The sequence below is a fragment of the Delphinus delphis genome, chromosome 9 (assembly GCF_949987515.2).
Source record: "Delphinus delphis chromosome 9, mDelDel1.2, whole genome shotgun sequence".
Lineage (NCBI taxonomy): Eukaryota > Metazoa > Chordata > Mammalia > Artiodactyla > Delphinidae > Delphinus > Delphinus delphis.
Window position 1 is genome coordinate 85,121,676 of NC_082691.1, and position 26,819 is coordinate 85,148,494.

Here is a 26,819-nt window from a genome sequence, read left to right on the forward strand (position 1 = left end):
GGGACAGGGGCTAGGAGCGTTACCAGGGAAACAGCCGTTGGATTTGTGGCGCCAACTCAGGTGAGGGGAGAAAGCTCAGCCGGAAAAATTCAGACCAGGTTCTGAGCCCGCAGTAAAAAGTAATAACTATAAGAAGCTGAATTTCTATATATTAATATAACTTTAGCTTCCTTAGGGCGCTTATGGACACATTTTTTTTTGTTTTCGGTACGCGGGCCTCTCACTGTTGTGGCCTCTCCCGTTGCGGAGTACAGGCTCCGGACGCGCAGGCTCAGCGGCCATGGCTCACGGGCCCAGCCACTCCACGGCATGTGGGATCTTCCCGGAGCAGGGCACAAACCCGTGTCCCCTGCAACGGCAGGCGGGCTCTCAACCACTGCGCCACCAGGGAAGCCCTATGGACACATTTTAAAGCAGATTTTATTAAGCAGAGTGGCCAAGTGTAGGATACAGAGTACTTGATGATGGGTCCAGTCACCATCAGCAATGACAAAGCATTTCTCATACCTCTGTGTTTAAAAAAAAAAAAAAAATTAAGTGTTCTGACCCGATGTAAATTCTAAAATATCCGTGTAACGAGGGTGCAGCAGTAAGAAGAAAAACCAAATTGTTTTGTTAAAGTTGTTAGTGGTTTTGAGGGTTTTTTTTCTAAAAAAACCCACTCTTTACTTTTCCTGCATATTCTTTGGAAGAATTTCTAATCCTGAGGAAAAGGTTCATCAGGGAGTTCAGTTTGCTTTTTTTTTTTTTTTAACATCTTTATTGGGGTATAATTGCTTTACAATGGTGTGTTAGTTTCTGCTTTATAACGAAGTGAATCAGTTATACATATGTTCCCATATGTCTTCCCTCTTGCGTCTCCCTCCCTCCCACCCTCCCTATCCCACCCCTCCAGGCTGTCACAAAGCACCGAGCCGATATCCCTGTGCCATGCGGCTGCTTCCCACTAGCTATCTACCTTACTACGTTTGTTAGTGTGTATATGTCCATGACTCTCCTGTCACAGCTCACCCTTCCCCCTCCCCATATCCTCAAGTCCGTTCTTCAGTTGGTCTGCGTCTTTATTCCTGTCTTACAGTTTGCTTTTATCTAACAAATACAAACGCCCACAATGTGCCGCTGAGCCGCGCGAGGATGTGAAAATAAAATCTTCCCTGGTTACCACTTGGAGGAGCTTAACCCGGGGGAGGCCGGTAGGTTCTGTAGAAAGGCAGGTGAAGTGGGGCGCAGTGAGTCCCGAGGAGTCGCGGCGGGCTCAGCCCTGGATCCCCGCGAGCTTCCTGGAGGAGGCGATGAGGGCCTAAAGCAGACCGGCATGGTCCAGGATGCGTGCGCAGGGTCTGGACACTTGCTCGTGGGGATGCAAAGTGTGCCTCTAATAAAAACATCATGCCGTGTCATAATAAGCTAACGGATTGTTACATCTTGTACGTCCCAGTGACCAAAATTTTTTCCTAAAATGCTCCTAAGTTCCAATAGAAGAAAATGAAGTTTCCTTGTGGTATTGCATGTTAATGAAAATCTGCAGGTATGCTGTGCTCTTAAAGATGTAACCAATTTTTTTGGAGTGGAGTTTTTATATTTTTTAGATTGCCTTAGCAGCAATGGTGTTTTGCTCTAGTTTTAGATATAGAGATGAACTAACTTGAAAATTGTGCAAATGTACAGTCAAAGTTAGAATACGAGTTTCCTCCCCAACCCATGTCTCTTTCATAAGAAGAAATTCTGCATGTTTGATGTAATTCACAACAGGTACATCTATGTTTTCCCTCTTAATGTAATCTATGAATTACTGTGCATTTATTCAAGGCTTAAAAAGGAACACGACTACTACCTAAATTAGATGTATTGTTGGCATTATGTATTAGTTTGCTAGTGTTGCCATAGCAAAATACCACAGACTGCGTGGCTTAAACCACAGAAATTTTTTCACAGTTGTAGAGGTTGAAAATCTGAGATCAAGGTGCCAGCAGGATTGGTTTCTCCTGAGCCTTGTGTCCTTTGGCTTGCAGATGGTCCCTTTCTCTGTGTCCTCACATGGCCTTTTTTTCCTGTGCTTGCACATCCCTTATGTCTCTTCCTTTTCTCATAAGAACAAGAGTCATTTTGGATTAGGTCCCCATCCTTATGACTTCATTTAACCTTAATTACCTCTTTAAAGTCCCTGTCTCCAGTTATAGCCAAATTGGGGCTTGGGGCTTCAACATAGGCATTTTGGGGAACACAATTCAGTCAATAATACATTAGAACTCTGTATGTTAATTTACAATGATATGATATATATCAAAGAGACTGAAAAAAATGAATGGACACCTCAGAGACTTAGATTTTAAAGACATTAAAGTACTTCCCTGGTGGTCCCTGGTGGTCTGCGCTTCCAATGCAGGGGGCATGGGTTCGATCCCTGGTCAGGCAAGTTCTGCATGCCATGTGGTACAGCCAAAAAAAAAAAAAAAAAAAAAGACATTAAAATACTGTATTTAAAGAAAATACTGTATATACAAGTTTCAGGACAAAAAAAAAAAAGATTATGGCAGAATGCACCATATTAAGATATGGGGCATATACCTTAAACTTTCATAGAAGTGATTTAGACAGATCTTCCAAAAACTTAGTAATCCAAGAAATGTTTGTCAGTTCCTGTCATAGTTACTGAAGAATATGTCATAATAGGTTGCCAAGGAAGTTGTCGTACACATGGAGTGAAGTACTTCCCAGTCTTCTTCATCCCTTTGAGGGGAATATGTTCAAGAAGCCATCATGGGAGACCTTTTTTCTTTATTTTGGGAGGTGGATCCTCCCCCCATACCTACAAGTTTTGCCATTCCAAATCAAGATTATGAATGCCAGAAGGGTGACTCTTGTGAGACAATAGGGAACTTCCTGCTTTGGTATTTTGTCATTTTATTGGTCTTCTCCCAACCATTATATTGGTTCTTCTCTCGGGCTTCTTTCTGGGTAGGATATCCTTTTTCATTTTAAATAATATATTTACTGTATACTAGGGGATTTTCCATAAAATAAATTTATTTTACATTGGTGAAACTACTTTTTAAAAGTTTGTCTTCTAGTTTTAAAAATAATGCAGTATCATTCTAGAGAACCCAAGAATATAGAAAAGGATGAAGAAGAAAATTTAAACTACTGTAATCCTATTTCCTAGAGATAACCACTGTTAACATTTTGGAGTATGTTCTTCTAGTTTTTTTCTTTTTCTGCATCACAGTATATCTCTCTTCATCTGTCTGTCTTTGATCTTAGATGGTTGGCATTATATTTTATATATTTTTATAACCTGCTTTTTTAAACTTAATATTATATTGTAATCATTCCTCAAATTATATTTACATAGCAGCACTCTTAACGTCTACATAATTTTGTCATGGTTGCACCATAACAAATCTGCAATTTTGAGATATTTAGGTTGTTCTCAGTTTGTCCAAATGCTAAGTAATACTGGGATAAACTTCCCTACTGGTTAATGACCTCCAAATTCCTTTTGTAGCTGTGTAATTCTAATCAAAGATACAGAAGTTGTCATATATAATATAGGATACATGTTGTAGGATTTTGGGTTTTTAGAATGAGGCATTACATTCTCCACATAGAAAAAGATACAGAACTAAACTAAACAGAGCTAAAGTCACCACTCTAGACCACCTACCAGGGGAAAAAATGCCATCCTAAGGAGTGAGATAGCCCACTTAATCAGGGCTGTGATGCTCCCACATATTATGAGTAACTGAGGTCTTATAAATTGCTGATGTGGAATCCTTGCTGACCATTAATACCAGGCTGATGATTAATAAAACCACCACTGGGTTTCCCTGGTGGCGCAGTGGTTGAGAGTCCGCCTGCCGATGCAGGGGACACGGGTTCATGCCCTGGTAAGGGAAGATCCCACATGCTGCAGAGCGGCTGGGCCCGTGAGCCATGGCCACTGAGCCTGCACGTCCTGAACCTGTGCTCCGCAACGGAAGAGGCTGCAACAGTGAGAGGACCGCGTACCGCAAAAAAAAACTCAAAAAATAAAACCACCGCCATTTAGCATTATAGCCAGAGCACTAGGCTGGCAATGGTCAGCTAGGCTGAATGCTGTTATCAGCTCTAGATGGAGAGGAGGAGGCTTGTTATGTCTATGCCAGCTGGATTCCATTGTAATAATCAAAGTCTCTTCCCCTCATCACCTCCTCCCCCTAAAAAGAAGTTTCATCTAAAGTCTAAATGCTTAAGATAGATACTTTGCCAAAAGAATATTTAGAATAGTGATAGCTTATACATGTCTTAGACTCCCTAGCTAAGTACATTGAATTTGCCTAGCCTGGCAAGAAAAGCTACTTTAGAAAATTAACAAAAAGTTGAAATTGATTCTTGGCAATTTCATCATGAAGACCCCCTTGAGAGGTCTAAGTTCTTTCTCTGCTCCCTTGCTTGCATCAGCTTTTGGAGTCACAGAGCCCTGAGCTTCAAGGACCTCAAGAGAGCTTATGGTCCAGCCTCCTGCTTGTAGGCAAGTAAGATATCAGTATCTATCCTTTGTATTTTTATTGATAAAGCCCAAAGAAATTAAGTGACTTGTCCAATGACACATGAGTGGTTATGACAGAGAGGAGAATAGACCCAGGTTTCCTGCCATATCATTTGTTTGTTTCATAGCATAGTTGAAATGTTGAATTATATCTATTCAGTGCTGATTAAAACCTTAATTATCTTAGAGGTTTTGTCTTTCACTTTGTACCCTTATGGCAACTATAATCCACTCAACTGCTTCTTCTAAAGGGTCCCAGATTTGAAATCTGAGAACCACATGAGAGCTAGTCAAAAAGGATGGAATTTTTCCTTCACTTTGAACTTCATTTTCTCTGCTAAATTATGAACATTTATTTACAAACCTTGAAGTAATGGTAAAAGCGTGATGGAAATGTGGTGGTAATTACCCTCAAACATGAAGCACACTGATTTCCTCTGGATTTGCCACTATCTAAGATGCATGTACCCTTTTGCTCTCAGAGATTATATATACTATATTTAGTTTATATATATTTTTAGTGTTTATTCAGACAGCTAGTGCTGGAATTTTTCCAAACAAAACCAGTCCAGGCTCTTCTTTTTGCATATGTGGAAACTGAGCTTAGGAGGTGTTACGTGGCTTGGTAAAGTCACAGTGGAAGAAAGGCAGAGCCGTAGCCCAGATCTCACCACTGTCCTACCCTACACTTCAGGGCAGGCACTTCTGCTGTTTTCACTCAGCTGAGTCACACACAAAGACACTTAATAAAATGCTTTTGGTAACCACAGTTCATATGATTCCACTTAGCTTGATGTAAAATCTTTCTTTTGATTTTGTAATTACATTTTGATTTGACATCAAGTCAAATATGGAAGCTTTCCATGAAAAAGATATAAACCTAATAAGTGTTTTAAAACACTTTCCCCCCTGAATTACAAAAGTACCCATTATAGAAAATGTGGACATTATAGGAAAGTAGAAAAAATGAAATAAAAACCACTCCAGATTATATAGAAATAATCAACTACTGTTAACTTTTTAAGGTTCATAAACTTCTAATATTTTAATAATCATTTCTATACATTTTAAATTTAAAATAAGGCCACCCAAAAACATTTTTAAAAAACAGGTATCTTAAAAGAGGATTTCACTGAAAGCTTTCAGAGAATGATTTCAGTAACCCAGAAAGCAAAGAGGTACCTCGTTAGAGAAACTTGCCTACCATTGTGGAGATCAGGTATTAAGAAAGGAGTGGACCAAAGATCTTAGATTGCAGTTATGAATAATCAAGTGTGGTACTTTTCAACCCAGAGGCAGTATGACTTTCTACATAAATTCATTTTTTCCCTAATTGTAGACAATTTGAAGAATTAGAAGGAAAAAAAATCAGTTTTAACACTCAAAGCCACTATTGCTAACACTTGCGTACATCCCTTAATCTTTTTTCTTTTCATATTTTTAGCTAACTTGTGATCATACGGCATATATAAATTTGCATCTTGATTTTTAACTTAATATTATAACATTTATTTCCTCATGTTAGAACATACTTTTATTATAATTTTTACAACTATACATTGTATGATTACATCATAATTTATTTAACTATTGCCTCCTTTTTAAAAAATCTATTTATTTTTGGATGCATTGTGTCTTCGTTGCTGCGTGTAGGCTTTCTCTAGTTGCGGTGAGTGGGGGCTACTCTTTGTTGCGGTGCGTGGGCTTCTCATTGCAGTGACTTCTCTTGTTGTGGAGCACAGGCTCTAGGCATGAAAGCTTCAGTAGTTGTGGCGCGTGGGCTCAGTAGTTGTGGCTTGGGGGCTCTAGGGCGCAGGCTCAGTAGTTGTGGCACGTAGGCTTTGTTGCTCCACAGCATGTGGGATCTTCCCAGACCAGGGATCGAACCCTTGTCCCCTGCATTGGCAGGCGGATTCTTAACCACTGCGCCACCTGGGAAGTCTGAGCCGACTTTTGAATTTTGTATTTATATTACCCTAATTACATTGGGATAAATATTTCTGTACGTAAAACTTTCTCTCTTTTAGAGTTTATTTCCCAGTGATAGATTCCCAGAATTATTATGTGCCAAAAGTGTTATGAGTATTTCTAACATACTTGATATATTTTGAAAGAGTTGCTTTGTATGCATATCTTTTAGCAAAACCATTTTCAGCATCAAAAAGTGGGACACGTGAAAAATGGGACAAATATATTTATGGAATATTGGGGCAGAATTAGAACTATTCAAAGAAATCAATTTCTTCTAGTTGCCATATTCACAGGTAATATATTATGGTTGCATTGTGGAGGAAAGTTTCGGAAGGATTTAGGAGATATAAGTCTATGAATTCATATAAAGATCTTAAAGAATTATCATAACATGACCTGATAAAATGTCCTTTAAAAAGTAATTTAAAACTGGGACTTCCCTGGCGGTCCAGTGGTTAAGACTCCGTGCTTCCACTGCAGGGGGCGTGGGTTTGATCCCTGGTTGGGGAATTAAGATCCCACAAGCTGTACATTATGGCCAAAAATTTTAAAAAAAGTAATTTAAAACTAATCCTAGTACTATCATATCTGTTTTTAAATGACATTTAAACGATATTTCTCTATAAAATCAGTGAGTATAAGAAAACTTTGTAACTAATAGCTTCTCATCAGTATTATTTTCTCTCCATCTTTGTTCCATTTTGCTGGGTTCAAAACATTTTGGTAGATCCTGCTATCAAAGCATGGTCTTCTTAATGGGCAGCAGAAGTAGGATCACAATAATAGGAACTCAGTAAGTATTTATTGAACTGCACTGTTTAAAATTAGACATTGTCAAAGGGCCCAAGGCAATAGTGTTTCTTAACAAGTAAATACGAGGGAAAAACAACCAACTGAGATCACTATTACTAATCGATATTTCTGAAACAGATGTCTGAGAAGAAAAAGAATGAAGACAATGGGACAAGCAGTTCGCTAAGTAAAGGTGAGAGCCAGTGCATATTTGATATTGGACTATGATGAGAGAAATATGTGTTGTGTGTGGAAAGCAAACAACAGAGGTAAATAGCCAAGAGTGTTATAGAGCCTCCCCAGACCTGTGGTGGCCCACTGGATGAACACCTTGCTTTGGTGCAGAAGGACTGCTTAGCTACTTCAGCAAAGCTGCTAGAGGCTATAAATTACTGGTAGGTAGAGTTCAAGCTATCTTTTCATTCCTCAGCATTCTCCCGTCACACAGCTTGCCTTTCACACACATTTATTGCTAGTGTTACCACAGAACTATGAGCTATATATGACATCTTTTTCAATAACCTATAAATAGTGGTGTGCTGATAAATGTCTAACAACTGGCTCTCCAAATATATCATTTAAAAGATTTTGCTAACATAAAGGATGTATATCAGACAATTTACAAATAATAAAACATATAATACACTTTATGGTAAATTCCATATAGGCCACTGATTCTCACAAAATACTTTTTTGATTATAGCCTTAGCCAACCTATAGCTGCAATAGATGAACGAGTGTAGTTCTAATATGCATGTTATTGATACTTTCCTTTAAGTTAAGGAGTAAGATGAAAGAAACAGAAAGATGTATGTTGGAACTGAACTTGGTTGTTAATGATGTATATGACATCTTTGTTGAGCTGGATAATAGTTTTAGAATACTCTGGAAGAATATTTCCTCATTTTTGGGTGCTATTCACAATATAGCGGCTATAGGCATGACACCTTTAAATGTAATCTATGTCAGTAACATGTTCTCCATTACTTTAAGTCTAGACAATCAAGAAAACCATAAGTGAAGACCTGATTCTTAGTGCTTGTTGATTTTTATTCCCACCAAAACTAATTTCAGGTTACCAACATGATGTCACTGAACATAGGAGTTAGGAAGAGATGCACAGTAGCACATCATTGCATAGTATTTCTGATATCCAGAGACAACAGACATACATAGTAGCTTCAAGAGCAAACCTCACAATAAAATCTAGTAAAATAATTTAGGAAGTGATGAGTTTTGAGTATTTATTACATTTATTTGTAACAAATTGATTTAGTGATAAGTTTATACAATTTAATTTTTACCAATAACTATGTTTAACAGCCATCTTGCAAAATTCCTGAAAGTTTATCAGTTCTTGTGAACTGGCTGGTGTGAGCCAACTCCAGCACACGAGTGTATAAAGAGAAGATCCTTTTTAGTTTTCTGCTACCCAAATCACATTCATATACACGCTTGCATCTTTAAGCCATCAAGGCAAAGGTAAAAAGGTCCTTCTCTGGAAAAGTTTGGAGACCTTTCCCTTGATATTATATCAAGGGTCCATGAAACTTCAAAAGTAATATGTCAAGCATCTATCTGACCCTTTTGGTTTTTAGGAGTTTTGGTATGGTACTGGAAAATGAAGTCAGCTGCCAACACTTGCAAATGAGTGGGGAAAAGTGGTGGCTTGGCAAATGGCAGCAAAGAGTGAGCCCACGCGATAGGCTTCCTTTTTAGGTAAGATGAGATTATAGTAACCAGCAATGTGCCTAACTTGTTGATTTGTTTCATTGTTGTTAGCAAGCAAAGATACTTCCTATAAGCGGCAAAACAAAGATGGTGCCAGGGATTCTTTGCAAATGATGACAAAACCAAAACAGAACCAACTTCCTCTTGTAACTGACTCAGAAGTGGCTTTGGTCAATGCATATCTTGAACAAAGACGAGCGAGGCACCATTCTGAATTCAGCCGGGTGAATCAGACACAACCTGACAGTGATACTACTGAGTGTGAGAGTGAAGTATCTAACTCGGGAGCCTCCTCTTGGAAGGAGAGTGAAAGTGAACACCACCAATCACCAGCCAGTATTAAGAAGAGAAAAATAGCTCAGAGGCAAAGGAATATGGGAGGTTGCCAAATCAGGGAAAGGCCCTGCCTCCACTGCAAAGCCATGAGAACCAATGAATGGCTGACCCGCCATTTCCTTCAAAACGCTTCGGTAACAACCCCAATGCAGGGAGATATTCAAGAATGAAATTCTGGACCTGGTATTAACATAAAATTCAGTAAATTTTGAATTTTATCTAGTCCTTACCTTACTTGAAGCCAAATGAAAGAGATGAATAAAACACAAAAAATGACCAAAGCTCTAGGTGAGGAGGCTTTTACAATAAAGTCTCTCTACTAACAACAAAAACATTCTTGGAATGCAAGAGATAAAATTTCAGATAGGGCTTCCCAGGTGGCACAGTGGTTGAGAGTCCGCCTGCCGATGCAGGGGACACGGGTTCGTGCCCCGGTCCGGGAGGATCCCACATGCCGCGGAGCGGCTGGGCCTGTGAGCCATGGCTGCTGGGCCTGCGCGTCCGGAGCCTGTGCTCTGCGGCGGGAGAGGCTGCGGCAGTGAGAGGCCCGCGTACCGCAAAAAAAAAAAAAAATTTTTTCAGATAATTCTTTGTCCAAAAACAGACCAGTGAATTTGTTTATGGCACCATTGGAGCATCAAAGATCTGTATCCACTGTGATTTTTTTTATTCAGAAGAGCACAAGACAGATACTTTATGCCTTGAGTGTATGTATTTTGTTTATATCTGTAATACAAATAAGGAACCTCTTTGAAAATATATTTATGTTTAGAAACTATTTAAATTTATTCATATGTTTTGATTATCTGATTGACTGAATGAATTAGGTAATGTTGGTTGGAATAGAATTGGCTCATATTCTCCAGATCCATATTTACAGGTGGCTCTACCTGAGCTGTATTTTTTTTTTTTTTTTTGGCTGCGAGGTTGTGGGATCTTAGTTCCCCCATCAGGGATTGAACCCAGGCCCTCGGCAGTGAGAGTGTGGAGTCCTAACCACTGGACCGCCAGGGAATTCCCTACCTAAGCTGTATTGATGCACATGTGTCAGCTTGGGGCTGGTGAGGAGGAGCTGGAATGAGACTGGATTCCTAGAGTAGACCAGAAGGACAGCTGGGCCATGGGCTGTCCGTGGTTATTGTCCAAAGGGCATGACAAGTATTAAAGAAAAAATTATTCTGACATGTGTTAAAATGATAAGGAAGACTTTATTCAAGACTATTTGTAATAGGGGTCCAGTCTATTGCAACTGGGGAGAGAAGTCAAGCTCAACTCCAAATACAGCAAGTTCAAGTGGGGATTTATAACCAAGGAGCAGGGTAAGGGTGTCAGTGGATGGAAAATTACTAAGAGGAGCCATCAAGCGTAGGGGGATTTCTACTAAATTGACCTGGCATGATTCTTGCTAAAGGCAGACCAAGGACTTATACAGCAAAGGTAGAGGATGAGGAACTTGATCAGATGTCAAGGGTGCTCAGATATCAAGGGTGGGGGACTGTCACTAAACTTACTTAGCAGAATTCTTGCTAAAACTGGACTGGGCAGCCAAAGACAGGATGGGCGCCAAGGTTGAGATCTGGATGAGAAGAGGGCTCAGAAGAGCCTAACTCAAATTTGTCAAAGAAAGAATCTTTATTGAAAGTTAGCCGCAATCCAGACATAGTTGGGGCTGAGTTTTCCAGTTAGGCAGGGACCCCAGTGGTGGGGAATTCAAGCAGGCCTAGTAGATGGGTGGCTATTCTGGAGGATGGCAGAACCCCAAGTGGGATATCAAACAAGGCCCAGATCCCAGAGAAGAGGGCTGACAAGGACAAGATAAGCAGCAGGGGCTCTGTGCTGGAGTTCAAAGAAGGGTTTAAGTGTTAGGGACGAATTTGGATACTACATTGATAAAGACTGCAGCTTAATACTAAGAACTGAGCCTTTTATGGGGTATTGGGAGAAATACAACAGAACTATGACTGTGGGCTTGGGAGTTACTCCTGATAATTTCAAGTTCCTTAACTAACGGCAACAAAGAGACCCGGGAGGCAATGTGGAAGTCCCAGCCATTGGAACTAGGCCGCTAGAATCCAGGACATGGGGTGACATTTCTCAGCTTATTTGTGGAGACTGTCTTATTCAGATTTCCTCAGGATTGGAACAGGTCTGAGGCTGCAAGTGAAAAGAGGACAACTTCAGGTTTCGACTTCAAGCATCAACCTTTTCCACAAAGACTTCCTTTACTTCTTGATTTTACCCTCCTCCACTTTGTCCCCTCAGGCAGAACTCACTGTGCCCTCCCTTATGCTCCAATGTACCTTGAAAAGTTCTCTATCTCAGCACCCTTAACATTTTAATGCATGTATTTGTTTGTATATATATATATATATGTCTCCACCCTTAAAGATAGAGTCCATGACTTATCTGTATCTCTGTGACCCAGCACAGGGCCAGAAAACATGGCAGATAAATAATGCAGTTGAATCAATATGCAGAGGGATTCATGAATGCAAAAGGGAGGAGCTGAGGAAAGCAGAGGCAGAGAAAGCAGGGCAGGGGCCAATATCTAAAATTTAGTGAATGATTCTGATATTTTCTAACTTTATATGATCAAGATGCTTGTTATCTTGTTTATTTAAATAGCACCAAAACAAAATCCAAATACCAAAAGCCAAAAACACAAACTCAAAATATAGTAGTAAGTTGCAGGGGCAGGATTTAGACCCAAGTCATCTGACTTCAGAGTTTGGGCTCTTAATTACTGTGATCTTAGCCATTATTCTCTGAAGATGGAAAAATCCTGATTTCAAGGTAAGTCAGTTGCCACCTCCCACACAGCCATAAGTGATATCCAAGCTGATATAATCTCATCAGGAAGAGGACAATGACTGTATTCTAGATAACAGAGTACGATGGGTCCATGCCCCAAATGTGTTGCTTGTGGATCTAAAATATAAGCAATGAACTATTATCCGAAAAGTCATGTATGTCAAAGACTACTACTTTTCATGGTCTCATCTATGGGGCTAGCACAGGTCAGAGTTGGGGGGTGGGAGATAGCTGTCCACTGGAAGAAGGAATCATGGATGAGTTAAACCAGGGGCTATAAATATGAAGGGATTAATTAGGGTAATTTGTAAGTACGTTAATCGAAAAACAGACCAAACACAGCTGGGAGGACAGCCAAAGCCAAAGAAAGAAATACACTGAATCAGAGGAATAAGGCAAGGGCATTGTAAGATGAGGAGCAAAAGCATGGCCAGGCTCATTGGAACTGAATTAATGAGCAAGGTACAGAACACGTGAAGTGGAAGATAGTTCGTGAAACTAGGGCTGCAAACATCAGTTGTGGCTTGGTGTTCATTGTATTCAGAGCCTGTGTGAGCTGTCAAGGTGGGGCCCCTGGGCTTCATAACAGTCCCTTCTTCAGTCTGTCCTTGCTAAATGGGAAAAACTTGGGCACCTGTGGTTTTTATGGTAGAAGGTTGTAACCTGTTTGGGTAGCTTGCTTGTGGGGAGGCATGGAATTCTTGGGCTTGCTTCCTATCTGTGGTCCATCCATGCAACTAAATGGTCAGAACTGACCTGTGTAGCAATGTCCACCTACATCAAGCCTCACAACTCTTGTCAGGAACTGTGAGGGTGGGAACTACGGGATGCAGGGAAGTTTTTTTTTTTTAAAAACAATGTATTCTTTTCTCTTTAAAATTTATTTATTTATTTTTGGTTGCGTTGGGTCTTCATTGCTACACGGGCTTTGTCTAGTTGCGGCGACTGGGGGCTACTCTGTGTTGCGGTGCGCGGGTGTCGCATTGCAGTGGCTTCTCGTTGCAGAGCATGGGCTCTAGGTGCACGGGCCTCAGTAGTTGTGGCTCATGGGCTCTAGAGCGCAGGCTCAGTAGTTGTGGCACACGGGCTTAGTTGCTCTGCGGCATGTGGGAGCTTCCTTGACCAGGGCTCGAACCTGTGTCCCCTGCGTTGGCAGGTGGATTCTTAACCACTGCACCACCAGGGAAGCCCAGGGAAGGTTTTAACTGAGATGGATGTGGCAAAAAATGAGAGTATACACATAGGTGTTTGGAGAGGGGTTGGGGAATAGGGGAACTGGAAACTATAGCTACATGGTAGATAGTCTCAAACTCTGAACCTCTGCCCTCCAAGATTGGGTGGTGTGGTTTTGGTGGAAGGAGAGGCAAGCCAGTAGCAATAACAGCAACAATAATAATACTGATAATAGGTGACATTTAGAGAGTGCTTGCTATATGCCAGACACCAAAGTAAGCATTTTATAAGGATTAATTTACCCTTCACAAGCTTGCATCCAATTTTATGGATGATGAAACCGAGGCTCAGGGAAATTAAATGATATACCCAAGGTCATAGAGCTGGTGAGTTGGGGAGTTGGGTCTTGGGTTTTGTCTGATCACAAAGATTTTGTTTTTACCGTGATGATAACACATTATCCATGTTCTTAATGAACAGTGATTAGATAAGAACTTGAGAGACCAGACCCCAAATACCAAACCGAGTCCAGAGGCTAGAGAAGGACTGTTCATGGAGAATGGAGCCAAGGGTCAGAAGCTGAGCAGAGATGGGAGCAGTTAAGTAAAACAGGGGAGGGCTGACACTGTTCAGTGGAGAGGCCTTAGCATCATCTTACCTCATTTGCAGTGAGTAAGGCTGGACAACTATCAGTAGATCAGGCAGAAACTCAGGGTGGGCTTTTGAAAAAAGAAGGGAAATGGAAACTTAGCTGAAAGGGTTGGTGAAGGTAAGAATGAGCTTTGTACTGAATGTTGAGGAATAGGAGGCAGTAGTGACTAGAGCAGTGAGGTTGATGGCCAAAGTTTTGAGAGAATTGGGGGAGGACACCATCAAGAAAACCACATAGCTACAGCTCCTTCCACTGTTACTGACCCTCCTGCCTAGGGCCCCCAAAAGGGTCCTCCTGCCTGGTGTCATTGGAGCCAACAGAATGAGACTGAGTTTGGTTCAAAAGGAAAGGAAAGTTTTATTCTTTGATCAAAGAATGGGGAGGTGTGACCTCTCGCTCTAGAGTCCACACTCTTCCCAACAGGCTCTGGGCAGGGCTGCTGTGTAGGGATCTTGTCAGCAGGGAGGGAGGCAGAGATCTTGCGGGGCGGGCACAGCTGCTCTGCTCAAGGCTCCAGATTGCAGTGCTGGGCGCAGTGCCTCTGCACACAGCCTGCTGCCGCCGCCATCTTGAATTGCAGTGTCGTGCGCAGAGCTTCTGCCCACGGCCCACCGAGCTGAGGTGTCCAAGCGGCCATTTTGCACTAGCAGCTCTGGGCTGCAGTGCCGCGTGCGAGGCCTCTGCGCGCAGTACGCCATGAGCAACTGAAACTAGGCGAAGCACAAAGCACAAAGGAAAAGAAAAAAAAAGGTTAGACTTTATTACCCAGATTCTATTTTTATTTCCTGGGAATTTTTAATGGGCTTTGCTGGTGACACCACCACCATCCCTTTCTCTCACAAAAGAATACTATCTCCCAACAGATTCCAGGGTAGTGTTTTCAAAACAGTGACCCATTAATAGACTGTGCAATCAATTTAGTGGGTAGTGACTAGCATTTAGTAACAAATGAATAGAAAATAACAGTGTCGCACATAATAAAGGTAAGTATTGTTTTTGTTTTAGTGTGTGTGTACTGAGTTGCAATCAATGCAAAATGTGTTTCTTACTAGGTAGGATAGAAAATAGGAGCCACCGCTCTGGAGGAGTTTTCTTTGTCAATTTTCTGTATTCGCCAGCTATTCCACCACGTTAGTGAAGGCAGGTGTCACTCTGCATTCGTGATTGTTGTATGCTAGTAATTAGTAAATCGTCACTCAGAGACTAAAGGATGGACCAACTGTCTAGATTTGTGAAAAGCTTGAATTAAATTATACAACTTTAAAAGAACTTTAGATTTATTATTTTCAAATAGAGTAAGTGAAAGCAAGCTAACCAACTGTTGCCTGGTACACAGGGGTGGGTTTTGCCTTGGTGAAAAAACAAGAATAATTTGTAATTGACATTTCAAAGAAGCCTTAGAAACAGGCCAGCCTTTGTTTAAATCATAATTACCCTGTTTGTATGTAAAAGGATACTTCTAAAGCTTTTCAAAACAACTGGTTCTTTTAAGTAGATAATTATTCCCTTTCCAATCTTGTTTACACTATTCAGAACTGCAGTGAATTCTTTTTTTTTTTTCCATAGATAGTACAAAGGTTAACTTCAGCCAGCCCTTCCTCAAATTATCACAAATTCCCAATTAGTGAATTCTAAACAGGGTTTCCCTGTAACAATATACCAAAGACTTGTATGATGTGTTCTTTATTGCTTTGAATAACATCTGACAAGTTTCCAAGTACCAGGCCACCTGGATATTCTCTATCTGTCAGGAACATATGGCCACAGAGGTGCATTGGAGGGTAAGAGGAAATACAAATCAGGCACAAACATGCAGGGGTAGTGAAGGAGACAAAAGGGAGAAAATGTCCCTCCTCTTTTTTTTAGTATCTAATACCAACTGAAGTGTACATTTATAGGCACTTTTTACTGTAAAGAAGAGTTGCACTTTAAATTTCACAAAGCTACAGATGGAAATAGAAAACCGAACTTTTTTGTATGAGACTGGAAGTTATTAGAGAGGCCCAGAGAAGCTGGCAAAAAAAAGACGTATTCCAAAAAAAAAATTATACTTGTCCTTTTTTGCATAACATTTCTCACTGCAGATCTCCACTCAGTGAACAAAAGGAAGTGCATGAAATACTTAAAAACAAAAACAAAAATGTTATAATCCCAGACAGTACTGTTTTCTAGTTCTTATCTTTTATCTTCTGAGCTTGGCCTCTTTCACAGGCAGGCCCTCAAGCTGCCTGATTACAGGGGCCTGTAGTCTATAATTGTCTTTGTTTATTAGGGCTCTCTGTCACTATGAAGTTTCATGTGTTCAAAATCTTGCTTTAGCAGTGAGAACATCAGGCAGGGAGCCAACTCTGCTACTAATTAGTGTAAACCAAAAGAGGGAAGCAGGGAGATAAAAACCAGGTCCCAGTGGAAGGGTCTGCAGCCAGGGTTAGTAAAAGTGACGTGGCAGGTCAGAGAGTTGAATGAGACAAAAGCGCTTGGAGAAATGCAACTTAGGGCCAGAGTCTTTTTGTCTCTTTTCTTTGATTGCACCCCTTCAGATGCAGCAAGCGTCTGTGGTAGCCTCCATCAATTGTTTTCCTTCTGTTCCAGCTCCCCATTTTGTTCCACTGTTCTCCTTCCCTTATAGGAATTAGGTCCCAGTCGGTCTAAGGCAACCAGGGTGGTGCCATTCCCCTTGTCAGTGAGTGGTTCATGCATGGGCATGTGATCTAATTCTGGAAAGGGAAGTTTGCTGGTGGGGTCATTCTGAGAAAAGTCTCTTCAGTCTTAAAAAAGACCTGCACTGTCCCTTTTCATTTGGCGGGTGATGTTGATGACTTCAACTGTGACAGGTACCTGTGTCCATAGAACATTAGTCTAAACATATCAAAGTGAAAATATGGAAAAGTCTCGGTCCTGAGCTGCTAAATTAAGAAATTCTGGAATCATCCTACTTTTGGACTTTTTGTTAGGCAAGAAAATTTCCCTTATTAATCATTTTAAGTTGGCTTTTCTTTTACTTGCAGCCGTTATGGAGTCTTAATCATCTTTTATCCTCTATAATTTCTAGAGCAGCTCCTTTTGCCTATTATAAGGTGCTCAGACATTAAATAAATACTAAGTAAGTACATGTACTCCTTTGATGGAGCCTGTGGTGGTGATGCTGAGAGCTGTTAATAGCTGAGAAAAGGTCTTTATAAATGTTGTGGACTTTTTAGGTTGACTGCCTCATCTCTTTTCTTTTCTAGGAGCCTCTTTTTTTCCCTGATTCTCATGCATGTTGTTACAGTGTGATCCTGCCTGTTTCCATCCCTTCACCCTGTCCAGTCATTGATTTCAGTAGGACTTTCTTCCAATCAAAGTTCCTTCATGAGAATTTGGAATTGGGACCAGGAAAGAGATCAGTCTCCTGAGGTGACTGGACTTAGAGCAGAGTAGGTTTTCACGTTTCCCTTCATATAGATTTGGAAACCAGGGAAAGCAAGTTGTAACAAGAACAAAAGAATGAAGCAAAGAAGGGCAGAGAGATGCAATGGAAAGTTCTGATGGTTTTCAAGTCCCTGGTTCCAGTTAATTCCTAAGGCCAATCTGTTTACCCTCTCATAGGCATCATGACACTTCACTCGTTGGCTCTTATAGTAAGTTCCCCTTTTTGCTTATGCTAACTCAAGTGAATTTCTATTACTGGAAACCAAAAGAATCCTTAAAACAGTGGTGTGCTGGTAAATGTTTAACAATTGGCTCTGATTGTTAAAAGCCCTGATTTTGTAGCACTTGCTGATTTCTGTGATATAAATACTCCCACTGTTGCTTATTTCACATTAACAAAGTGACACCACTGAACGTTGAGTTGGGAAGAAATGAGCATAGTGGCTCTGGTGAGCTGGTCTGTGACAGCTCCAGCACTGCCTAAAGAATACAACACACAGGGCTTCCCTGGTGGCGCAGTGGTTGAGAGTCCGCCTGCTGATGCAGGTGACACAGGTTCGTGCCCCAGTCCGGGAAGATCCCACATGCCGCGAAGCGGCTGGGCCCGTGAGCCATGGCCGCTGAGCCTGCGTGTCCCAAGCCTGTGCTCCGCAACGGGAGAGGCCACAACAGTGAGAGGCCCGTGTACCACAAAAAAAAAAAAAAAAAAAAGAATACAACACACAGCATGCTTTTCAGAAAATCATCTGTGTTAAGTGGGAGGTTCAAGGATATATACACTGATGGCTGCTAAGCTGGGAATTCCAGTATTAAAATCTTTTAATTAATTTTAAATGTGCAGAGTCTTGGGACTCAGGGAATAGAGGAAGTAGGATTAAGTTCTTAAATATTGAAAAAAAAACTTTAAAAAGTATTATAGTGATTTGGGTGTATTGGGACTAGGTGGGAGGTAGGGAGCTTGGACTGAGGAAGGGAAAGAGGCTGGGAGTGTAGCTGGAAAGATGGGGAAGAAGGTGGCCTGTGTGAGGGCAGGGTCCAGGCCTTGACAAAAAGGAGAATATCACCTTCTGCAGGTGAAGACAGGCATTCTAGGGGTGAGAAGCCAAGGCTACCTGGTACCCCAGGCCACCACACCAACAAAGGACTAAATTAGGTCATTTGGCTGTCATCTGTAAAATCTCCTGACCTTCTTTGCTTTTGTCTGAAGTTCCTTTAAAGAGGGAAAAGCCTTTTATTACACAATTAAAGATAAGATAAGAAGGTATAAAATGTATATGCAGGGTTGGAGTGATACATTTATTGCGAATGAGGTCAAATAATCAATCAGTAGGTCTGGCGTCATATCCTTCCCTCCTTTTGAAGAGGGGAAGTTGGGAGGGGTGGAGAAAGATGGTATCAGGACTTTAAGAAGCCCCTTCCAAGCCTTGCCACCTTCCCACACTTGATTCCTCTGCCTGAAACACCAGTCACCAAATCTTCAAATGTTGGACTCTTCAAATGTTGAACTACTCCTCAATTTTAAGACCAATCTCAAAGATCACCCCTCTAACATTTTCTGTGGATCTCCCAGGAAAGTTGGTTCCCACAGTTGAGACCCCTGTTGTAGCCCATCATATCTTGCTATCATGAACCCCCAATCTTTCCTCTCTTAGGTTTGATGTTCAAAAACTGGATTTTTGGACATTATGCATTGACACTCCTAAACCCCAGAACTTGGATTTTTGTACTTGAGCTCATGAATGAGCATTTCAGATGACTGTATTGTTTAGTTTCAATGGCATCAATATCTTTGTTCACTGGTGTTTGTACATCTATTTGAATAGTTAGTCCTTGACATTTATACATGGAAAAATGAATGTGTCGATGTTAGTGATAAGAAGAATAGATTTTATAGATTTAGTTCACTTGAGACAAAGCTGGAAATCATTAGACATGCTGGAAGGGGTGCATTTTAGCATCAGTTACATATTTGGACTTAAGCCTGTTGACTCTGCTCATTTGTAGAAAAAAAAGATCAAAATTAAAGAACACATATAAAATGCTGGAAAATATATTCCTGAAGAATATATCTGAAAGGTGATGTGAACTAATTCCTTATATAAAAATTAATTCCAGATGGAACAAAATTGAAAGATAAAACAAGGAAACCATAAAAGTACTAGAAAAGTGCACTAGTAGAAAGTATCCTAATCTCAAGTAGGGAAGACTTTTCCAAGCACAGTACAAATAAAATCCAGAAGCCTGGGCACTAGTGGAAGAGTGTACACTGTTAGAGCCTTCAAGAGAAGGATTTAGCAATTCAAATCTAAAAACTTACAGATATGAACCTCTCACCTACTATTCTACTTCTAGGAATTTATTCTAAGGAGATCATCATGGATATACACAAAGATTTACCTAGTATTTATATTGTTTCAAATGATGAAAAATTAGAAAAATCCTAGTGTCTTCTAATTGTCAACTGGTTAAACAGAACAAATCCACACCAACCAAAGATAAGGGGAACATTGGGACTTCCCTGCTGGTCCATTGGTTAAGACTCTAGGTTTCCAATGCAGGGGGCGAGGGTTTGATCCCTGGTCAGGGAACTAAGATCCCACATGCCATGCGGTGCGGCCAAAAAAAAAAAAATTAATATACACTATTCAACAACTTGCCTTTTTTGCTTATAAATATACTTTGACATCATTCAATGTAAGTTCATAAAGACCTATATCATATCTTTTTAATGGTTGCATAGTATTCCATTGTATAGCTCTATCATAATTTGTTGAATGAGTTTCTTATCAATGAGCATTTATTGGTAACCTAAGTATATGTACTGACACGGAAAGGTGTCCAAATTATATATATATATATAGAATGTATATATATTTCCTTTCCTTTCCAGCTCTAAAAATGTATGACTGTGTGTAGATGCACTTTTAATTTAGAGTTGCATGGTTTGGCTCTGAATTATAAGCTATATTATAATTATACTTTTAATGTATACGTGTTAATTGCATCTCTCCATCTACTGTAAATTGTAAGCTCTTTGGAATGAGGGGTTATCTTCACTTCTGTGTTTTCCAAAACGCCTATAAAAACGTTTGGCACTCACTTGGGAAAACAATTTAGCAGATGCTAAAAAAGTTAAACATAAGAGTTACCCTCTGCCCCAGCAATCCACTCTTTTACTTACTTAATTTATTAAATTTAAATTTTGAATATGATTCAAAATTTCTGTCTCTTTTACATCAACTATAGTTTTTTTCTTTTTACCTTTTGGCCCCCTTTGCCCAAGTAATAATTTTTTTTAGCAAATCAGGAGGTTTTTTATTCTTCGAAAAAAAGTTTCTTGACATTTAAAAAAAAATCTTGATGAAGATCTTGAAAGGAAATTTCTAATTGCAAGTAATGTCAGTGTCATCTTTTTAAAATTTTTGATTCTGTAAACTTTATATACAAATGAAGCAACCACTAAATTCTACAGCTTTAAAAATTACATACCTGTTACCATCGTTTGACAATTTCATCAAGAGAATATAGATGAGAGCTTAGCCAAAAAATTAAAAACACATCTTTTTGGATTTGGATTTTCTCAGGGGAAATAGCCCACAACACTGCATCTTTTGTTTGAGCATATATGGCATCTCCCCTGAGCCTGGTCTTCTCCACATATGATAGAAATAAGTGTGGAAAAGTAAATGTAGCAAGTATTTGTTTTAGTGAAACCTTTAGAACCTGTGTCTGAGGCTAGATTGGACACTAAGCCCAGGGACTTATGAAGGCCAAGCCTGCGCTCTGAGGTTTCAACCCTTGATATTCCTTATGAGTTGAGAAAAATAATGATTTCACCTTTGTGTGTGTGCAAATTTATGTGTTTTTTTCTCATTTTTTAATTGAAGTATAGTTGATTTACAATATTGTGTTTGTTTCATATGTACAGCATAGTGATTCAGTATTTTTGCAGATTATACTCCATTATAAGTTATTACAACATAATGGGTATAATTGCCTGTGCTATACAGTATATCCTTGTTGCTTACTAAATATATGTTTAAGTTAAAAAGTAAGTTCGACAGTATGTATAGTCTGTCTAAAATTTTGGAAAAGAAAAAAATAAGCTGATTAATATATACACAGAAAAAAAATTTCTGATAAGATGTATATACCCAACTGGTAATAATCATCAGAGATACAGATTGGGACAGGGCAGGGGGCAACATGAGAGGTAGTCATATTTTTGCTATAATTTTCAGCAATATTTGAATGTTTTTACTATGAGAATATTATTTTAGAAGCAGAAAAATATGTAAAAAGTATACAAAGGCAGTATAAGAGTGTTCCTTATAATATGCTTTGAAATAGTGAAAAATTGGATGTCATATACAAGGGATTGGTTAAATAAATTATAATATATCCATATCATGGAATATAATTTAGCTCTCGCCCAAATATAGTATCATCTCACACTTACAAAAGTAACCAGTAATAACAGTATGTTTTTATATAGCTCAAACTGTTAATTATCTCTAGGAATACCTTAACTTTCTGAGTTATTTCTGTAATATGTCAGTTCTTAATGAGCAACATGAATTATTTTTGCAATTGGAATAAAGGACTATTATTTAATGCATATTGAAATTAGGAATTTTATAATATATTTTAGCTCTTAAGAATTAACTACCCTACCCTGTTATATCAGGTAAATCTATTGTTTAACTTTTATGCATTAGACTTTTGTATACATTTCCAGGAATGTATAATGTATTTTAGTTGAAGACTATTTATTTAGATATCACTTTTTTTATCTCTAGATCAGTGCTATCCAATAGAAATTTAATGCAAGCCACATGTGTCATTTTAAATTATCTAATAACTACATTTAAAAAAGTAAAAGGAAACAGGTGCAATTAATTTTAATAATATAATTTATTAACCCAATATATCTAAAATACTATCATTTTGACGTGTAATGAATATAAAAATTATTAATGACATGTTTTACATTCTAATTTTCATACTAAGTCTTTGAAATCTGGTGTGTATTTTTATACTTGCAGTATATCTCAATTTGGATGCTAAATTTCAACAGTTAAAATGTCCTACCAAAATATTACATTGTTTTTAAAGGAAGAATATTTTACACTGCTTCAGTTTTTAAATTTGAGTTAAAATTAATTAAAAAAATTCAATTCCCCAGTCACACTAGTCATATTTCAAGTGGTCAATAGCCGCATGTGGCTGGTGGCTACATTCTTGAAACAGTGCAGATATAGAACATTTCCATCACTGCAGAAAGTTCTGTTGGACAGTGCTAGTCTAGACATTGAACTCTTGACTGATAAAATCTTATTCATCTTTGGAGTCCTACAACTTAACAGTGCCTGTCACATAGTAGGTATTCCATAAATGAGGGATCCATTCATGGAACCTGAGCTGGGGTGATCATAAATGGGAACCTGATGCAGACAGAGAAGGATGAGAAGACAGATCTTCACAATATGGTGTTGGGTGGTTATCTTCCAGCTGAGGAAGGACAAATAGTTATTGTACTGGAGGTTTCTTGAGCTTGGTGTTGCAAACAGCAAATGATCTATGAATTCTATTTGTTCTTCCCAACTGACTTGATAGAAACAAGAATTTGTGTAATGGACTTTTAGACCTAAGTAAGCACAGAGGCTGTCTTTGGAAGAAGGCCAGGGCCCAGTGTAAACTGGGTCCCACTGGATTAACATGGTGATTGCTGGTGGCAGGTGAGGGCAGCAGAGAACCACCAGGGTCGTGAGCTTTGAGGAGCCCCAAGGTATGGGTAGGTGGGAAAATGAAGTATTAAGGTGAACCCAAATCAGGAACTCACAGACCAAAAGGAAAGCCAAGGCTACAAAGCACAGCATCAGGAAGGATGCCAAACCCAGTTGGGACCAAGGTATAAGGAAAGATGCCAGGACCTGTGGTTTCCCATCCCACCTTAGAGGGAGGTTTGGTCTTTTCTTTCTTTATTTTTATGTAAATTATAAGCAAATTGAAGAAAATTAAAGTTACTGTTAACCACACAGAAGTGTATAGCCAAATCACTTGTTTAAATTCTTGGTGTATTTCCTTCCTATATAGTCATTATTTTGAATGCATGTTTTGTTTTGTAAGTGGATTCTAAAAAAAACCACCTTAATATTCTGTAAACATCTTTCCATGTCTTTACATATTCTTAGTATTCTTATACATCATTAAAAAAATTATTTATTTATTTATTTATTTATGGCTGTGTTGGGTCTACATTGCTGTGGGTGGGCTTTCTTTAGTTGCAGCAAGCAGGGGCTACTCTTTGTTGCCGTGCGTGGCCTTCTCATTGCAGTGGCTTCTCTTGTCATGGACCATGGGCTCTAGGTGCGTGGGCTTCAGTAGTTGTGGCACATGGGCTTAGTAGTTGTGGCACACGGCCTCAGTAGCTGTGGCTCGTGGGCTCTAGAGCACAGGCTCAGTAGCTGTGATGCATGGGCTTAGTTGCTCCTCAGCATGTAGGATCTTCCCAGACCAGGGCTTGAACCTGTGTCCCCTGCATTGGCAGGCGGATTCTTAACCACTGCGCCACCAGGGAAGTCCCAAGAACACTTTTCTAAAGACAGCTATCATCTTTCTCTTTCTGAATTACAGATTCCCCAGGGATAGGTTGATAAAGAGGTGTTTGGTCTAAAATGGTCTTTTCCTAGAACTGAGTGGAAATACCTTGGATGACTGGACAGCCAAGAGTGTTGGAGCAGTGACCCAGGGTCTGAGGATGCCTGCTCTACCCCTGATCACTCCTGGGGATTTGTGTAAGTCACTTCCCCTTTTGGGGCCTCATTTCCTCATCTGCAAAGCAAGGGGTCTTCAGTGGTTTCTTTCCATCTGGAGATTTCTCAGTGAGTCTCAAAAACAGATTTTATTGCGGTTGATGGATAGGTTCATGATGTGGATTGTGGTGATGGTTTCATGGGTATATACATATGTCAAAGCTTTTCAAATGGCATATTTTAAGTATATGCAGTTTATTGTATGTCATGTATATCTCGATATAGCTATCTAAAAAAACTTATTTTATCCAGCTTTCAGAATGATGAGGCGGTAGAAAGGATGATACTCTCTTCTGATAAGCATCTGTTTATATTGTCAGTAGCAGAGAGAAACAACAGTGATTTCTGGAGTTTTCCCTACAGCTTCCTACTAAGGCTTGTGCTTTCTCCTCCTCCAACTTCTTCTATTCATTAAAAAAAATTACTGATTTCATCCATTCCAGGAAATGTTCATTTTGTTCATCTCAGGCATCATCCTTGAGTCCTCACTCCTTTTTGGAATGCCCAAGGTTCAGGAGCAAGGGGTCTGAGCTTCAGTTGGATCCCCAATGTGGCTCTAGGCTCATCCCCACTATCTTTTTCAGGAAGAGAAGAGAGCTGTCATGTCCCTAACACTTACAGTGAACTCAACTCGTTGGGTAGTAACTCTCAGCAAAAATTCCTCTTTGAAAGCATATTGTAAGGGAGATAAAACAAATTCCTACAGTGGAACTTCACACACTGTGACAATTGGGTGAGGAAATGCTCAGAGGCTGCTGTGGAGGTGGCTATCTGCCCCTCCTTTCCAACCTACTGGTATATACCCTTTTCCTGACTTCTCCTATGCCCAGTCAGGCACCAGTCACTCACCAGGGACTCTGATTCTTCCACTGAAATGCCTCTTGGAGCCCTTCTCATGCATTCCCAGCCACCACCCAGCCCAGATGCGTCGTTTAAAAATCTGGATTTCTCCAGGAAGCTCCTTGCTTGGCTTCCTGCTTAAAGCATCGGTTGTGCATGATTCATCATTCTCAAGACTGCAGTCACTTACCAGCTCAGAAACCTTCTGAGGCTCTACATTTGCTCCTTTCATCAGGTGTAAAGTCTTCTGCTTGAACTGTGAGGCTCTCTATCACCTTCTCGTATCTTCTTTTCATATTCTACCTTCTCCACCATGCCCAGGGTCAGGTCTGCCCAAGTGGGGCAAATTTCCTCCCAACTCTATCGTGTACCATTTTCCCCCAGTTCTCTACCTTTCTCATGTTTCCAAACCACCAGAAATCCATACTCTCCTCAGCAAATCCTATCTGCCCGTCTTTTCCAAGAAGCTTTTACTGATTCTGCAAGTACCTTAATTTCTTTCTTTCTTTTTTCTAAAAAATTATTTTATTTATTTATTTTTGGCTGTGTTGGGTCTTTGTCTCTGTGCACAGGCCCTCTCCAGAAGTATGTTAATTTCAATTCATATGACTACTGTCTACTTGATAGGTGCTGGGGACATGAGGATGAATTATGGTCTCTGCCTCTTGGTTTCTTTCTTCTCCCCAACACCCAAGAGAATGAAAAAACCAGAAACACCCGTAAAGTAGGTACTTGAAAATTCTAACCCAGGGATTTAGAGCCTGTGCAGATAAAGAATTTGACACTGAGTGAAATGGAGCAGGACCCTTTGGTCTTTGTCCCCCAGGTCCTCTGCCTGCCTTTTGTCTGTGGAAAAACTTTAGCCAAAAAATAAGTTTAATCAGAGAAGTGAGAACATGCAGAAACAAAGGAAAATACTCAAAGGAGACCAAATAATAGTAGTTTAGTCATTAAGCATAGTCAAGGACCTTTAGTTCTTTCTCAAGGGCTATAGATAATATCCTGAGCCCTATCCTGTGAGCTGTCTTATAGATACTGAAACCCCCGCCAGGTGGAAGAAGTTAAACTACGTGATGACCAGGCTGTAGCCATGACATAAGCTGCCACGATTCCAAGAATTGGCCTCAAGGAAATGGGAACAAACAGACCCTGGAACTGAAGACCAACTATACTTGAAACAATCAAGATGATGCTGGTCGGACCACCTCATGACCAATTTCAAGATGACGGTCAGAGCTGACTGTGCTGTTTCTGCATGCAGCCCCCTCTCTCTGCCTATAAAATCTCTTGCCCCCTGATTGTCGGAGTAGGCCTTTGGACAGATGTCTGCCCTTCCCTCACTCCCCCAACAGTTGTAGGCATCCAAAATAAAGCAAACTTTCCTTTCCATAAACCTGGCCTCTTTATTGGCTTTTGAGCAGCGAGCAGCTGGACCCCACTTTCGGTTACAAGAGGACAGATGAAAATTTCCTTGTGTCTGTTGGTTGATACTTGCTAGGCTGAATATATTGTGTGTGAAGACTAAAATATAATAAAATATGAATCCTAAAAATAGAATGGTGTATCTTCTCCTTTTGCAATGAAGAGCAAAGTCAGATCAATGTAGATGTATGTTTATAGACAAGGAAAGGTTGCCTTTGTTTAAAAAAACCTTTGTTTAAAAATCAGAATATATGTTATGGTCTAATCTTTGTTTAAGAAAAAGCTCTAAAACATTGAAAGAAGTTTGGAAAGATATACTCCAAATGGTTTTCTTTGG

At 39.9% G+C, this 26,819-nt stretch overlaps 1 protein-coding gene across 5 annotated transcripts; it reads left to right on the forward strand.

The window, feature by feature from the left end:
• Positions 1-26,453, forward strand: SSMEM1 (serine rich single-pass membrane protein 1). Of its 5 annotated transcripts, none has more exons than XR_009520558.1 (4): positions 1-60; positions 7,430-7,484; positions 24,042-24,202; positions 26,112-26,453. XR_009520558.1 is itself a non-coding variant. In XM_060019998.1 (3 exons), the coding sequence occupies exons 1-3, from the start codon at positions 2,761-2,763 to the stop codon at positions 9,526-9,528; spliced, it is 708 nt and encodes a 235-aa protein (XP_059875981.1). In that variant the 5' UTR covers positions 2,660-2,760; the 3' UTR covers positions 9,529-9,530. The 5 variants fall into 5 exon arrangements, 1 of the variants encoding a protein (XP_059875981.1); XR_009520557.1 differs by having other exon boundaries at positions 24,098-24,202; XR_009520559.1 differs by lacking the exon at positions 24,042-24,202.
• The last annotated feature ends 366 nt before the right edge of the window (positions 26,454-26,819 follow it).

Excerpts from the sequence above, each read along its gene's own strand:
- SSMEM1 (XM_060019998.1), top strand. The coding sequence starts at position 2,761 with ATGGGAGACCTTTTTTCTTTATTTTGGGAGGTGGATCCTCCCCCCATA. Across the intron at positions 2,959-7,429 it reads TCTCTCGGGCTTCTTTCTGG|ATGTCTGAGAAGAAAAAGAA; the intron begins GTAGGATATCCT and ends TTTCTGAAACAG. Across the intron at positions 7,485-9,073 it reads AAGCAGTTCGCTAAGTAAAG|CAAGCAAAGATACTTCCTAT; the intron begins GTGAGAGCCAGT and ends CATTGTTGTTAG.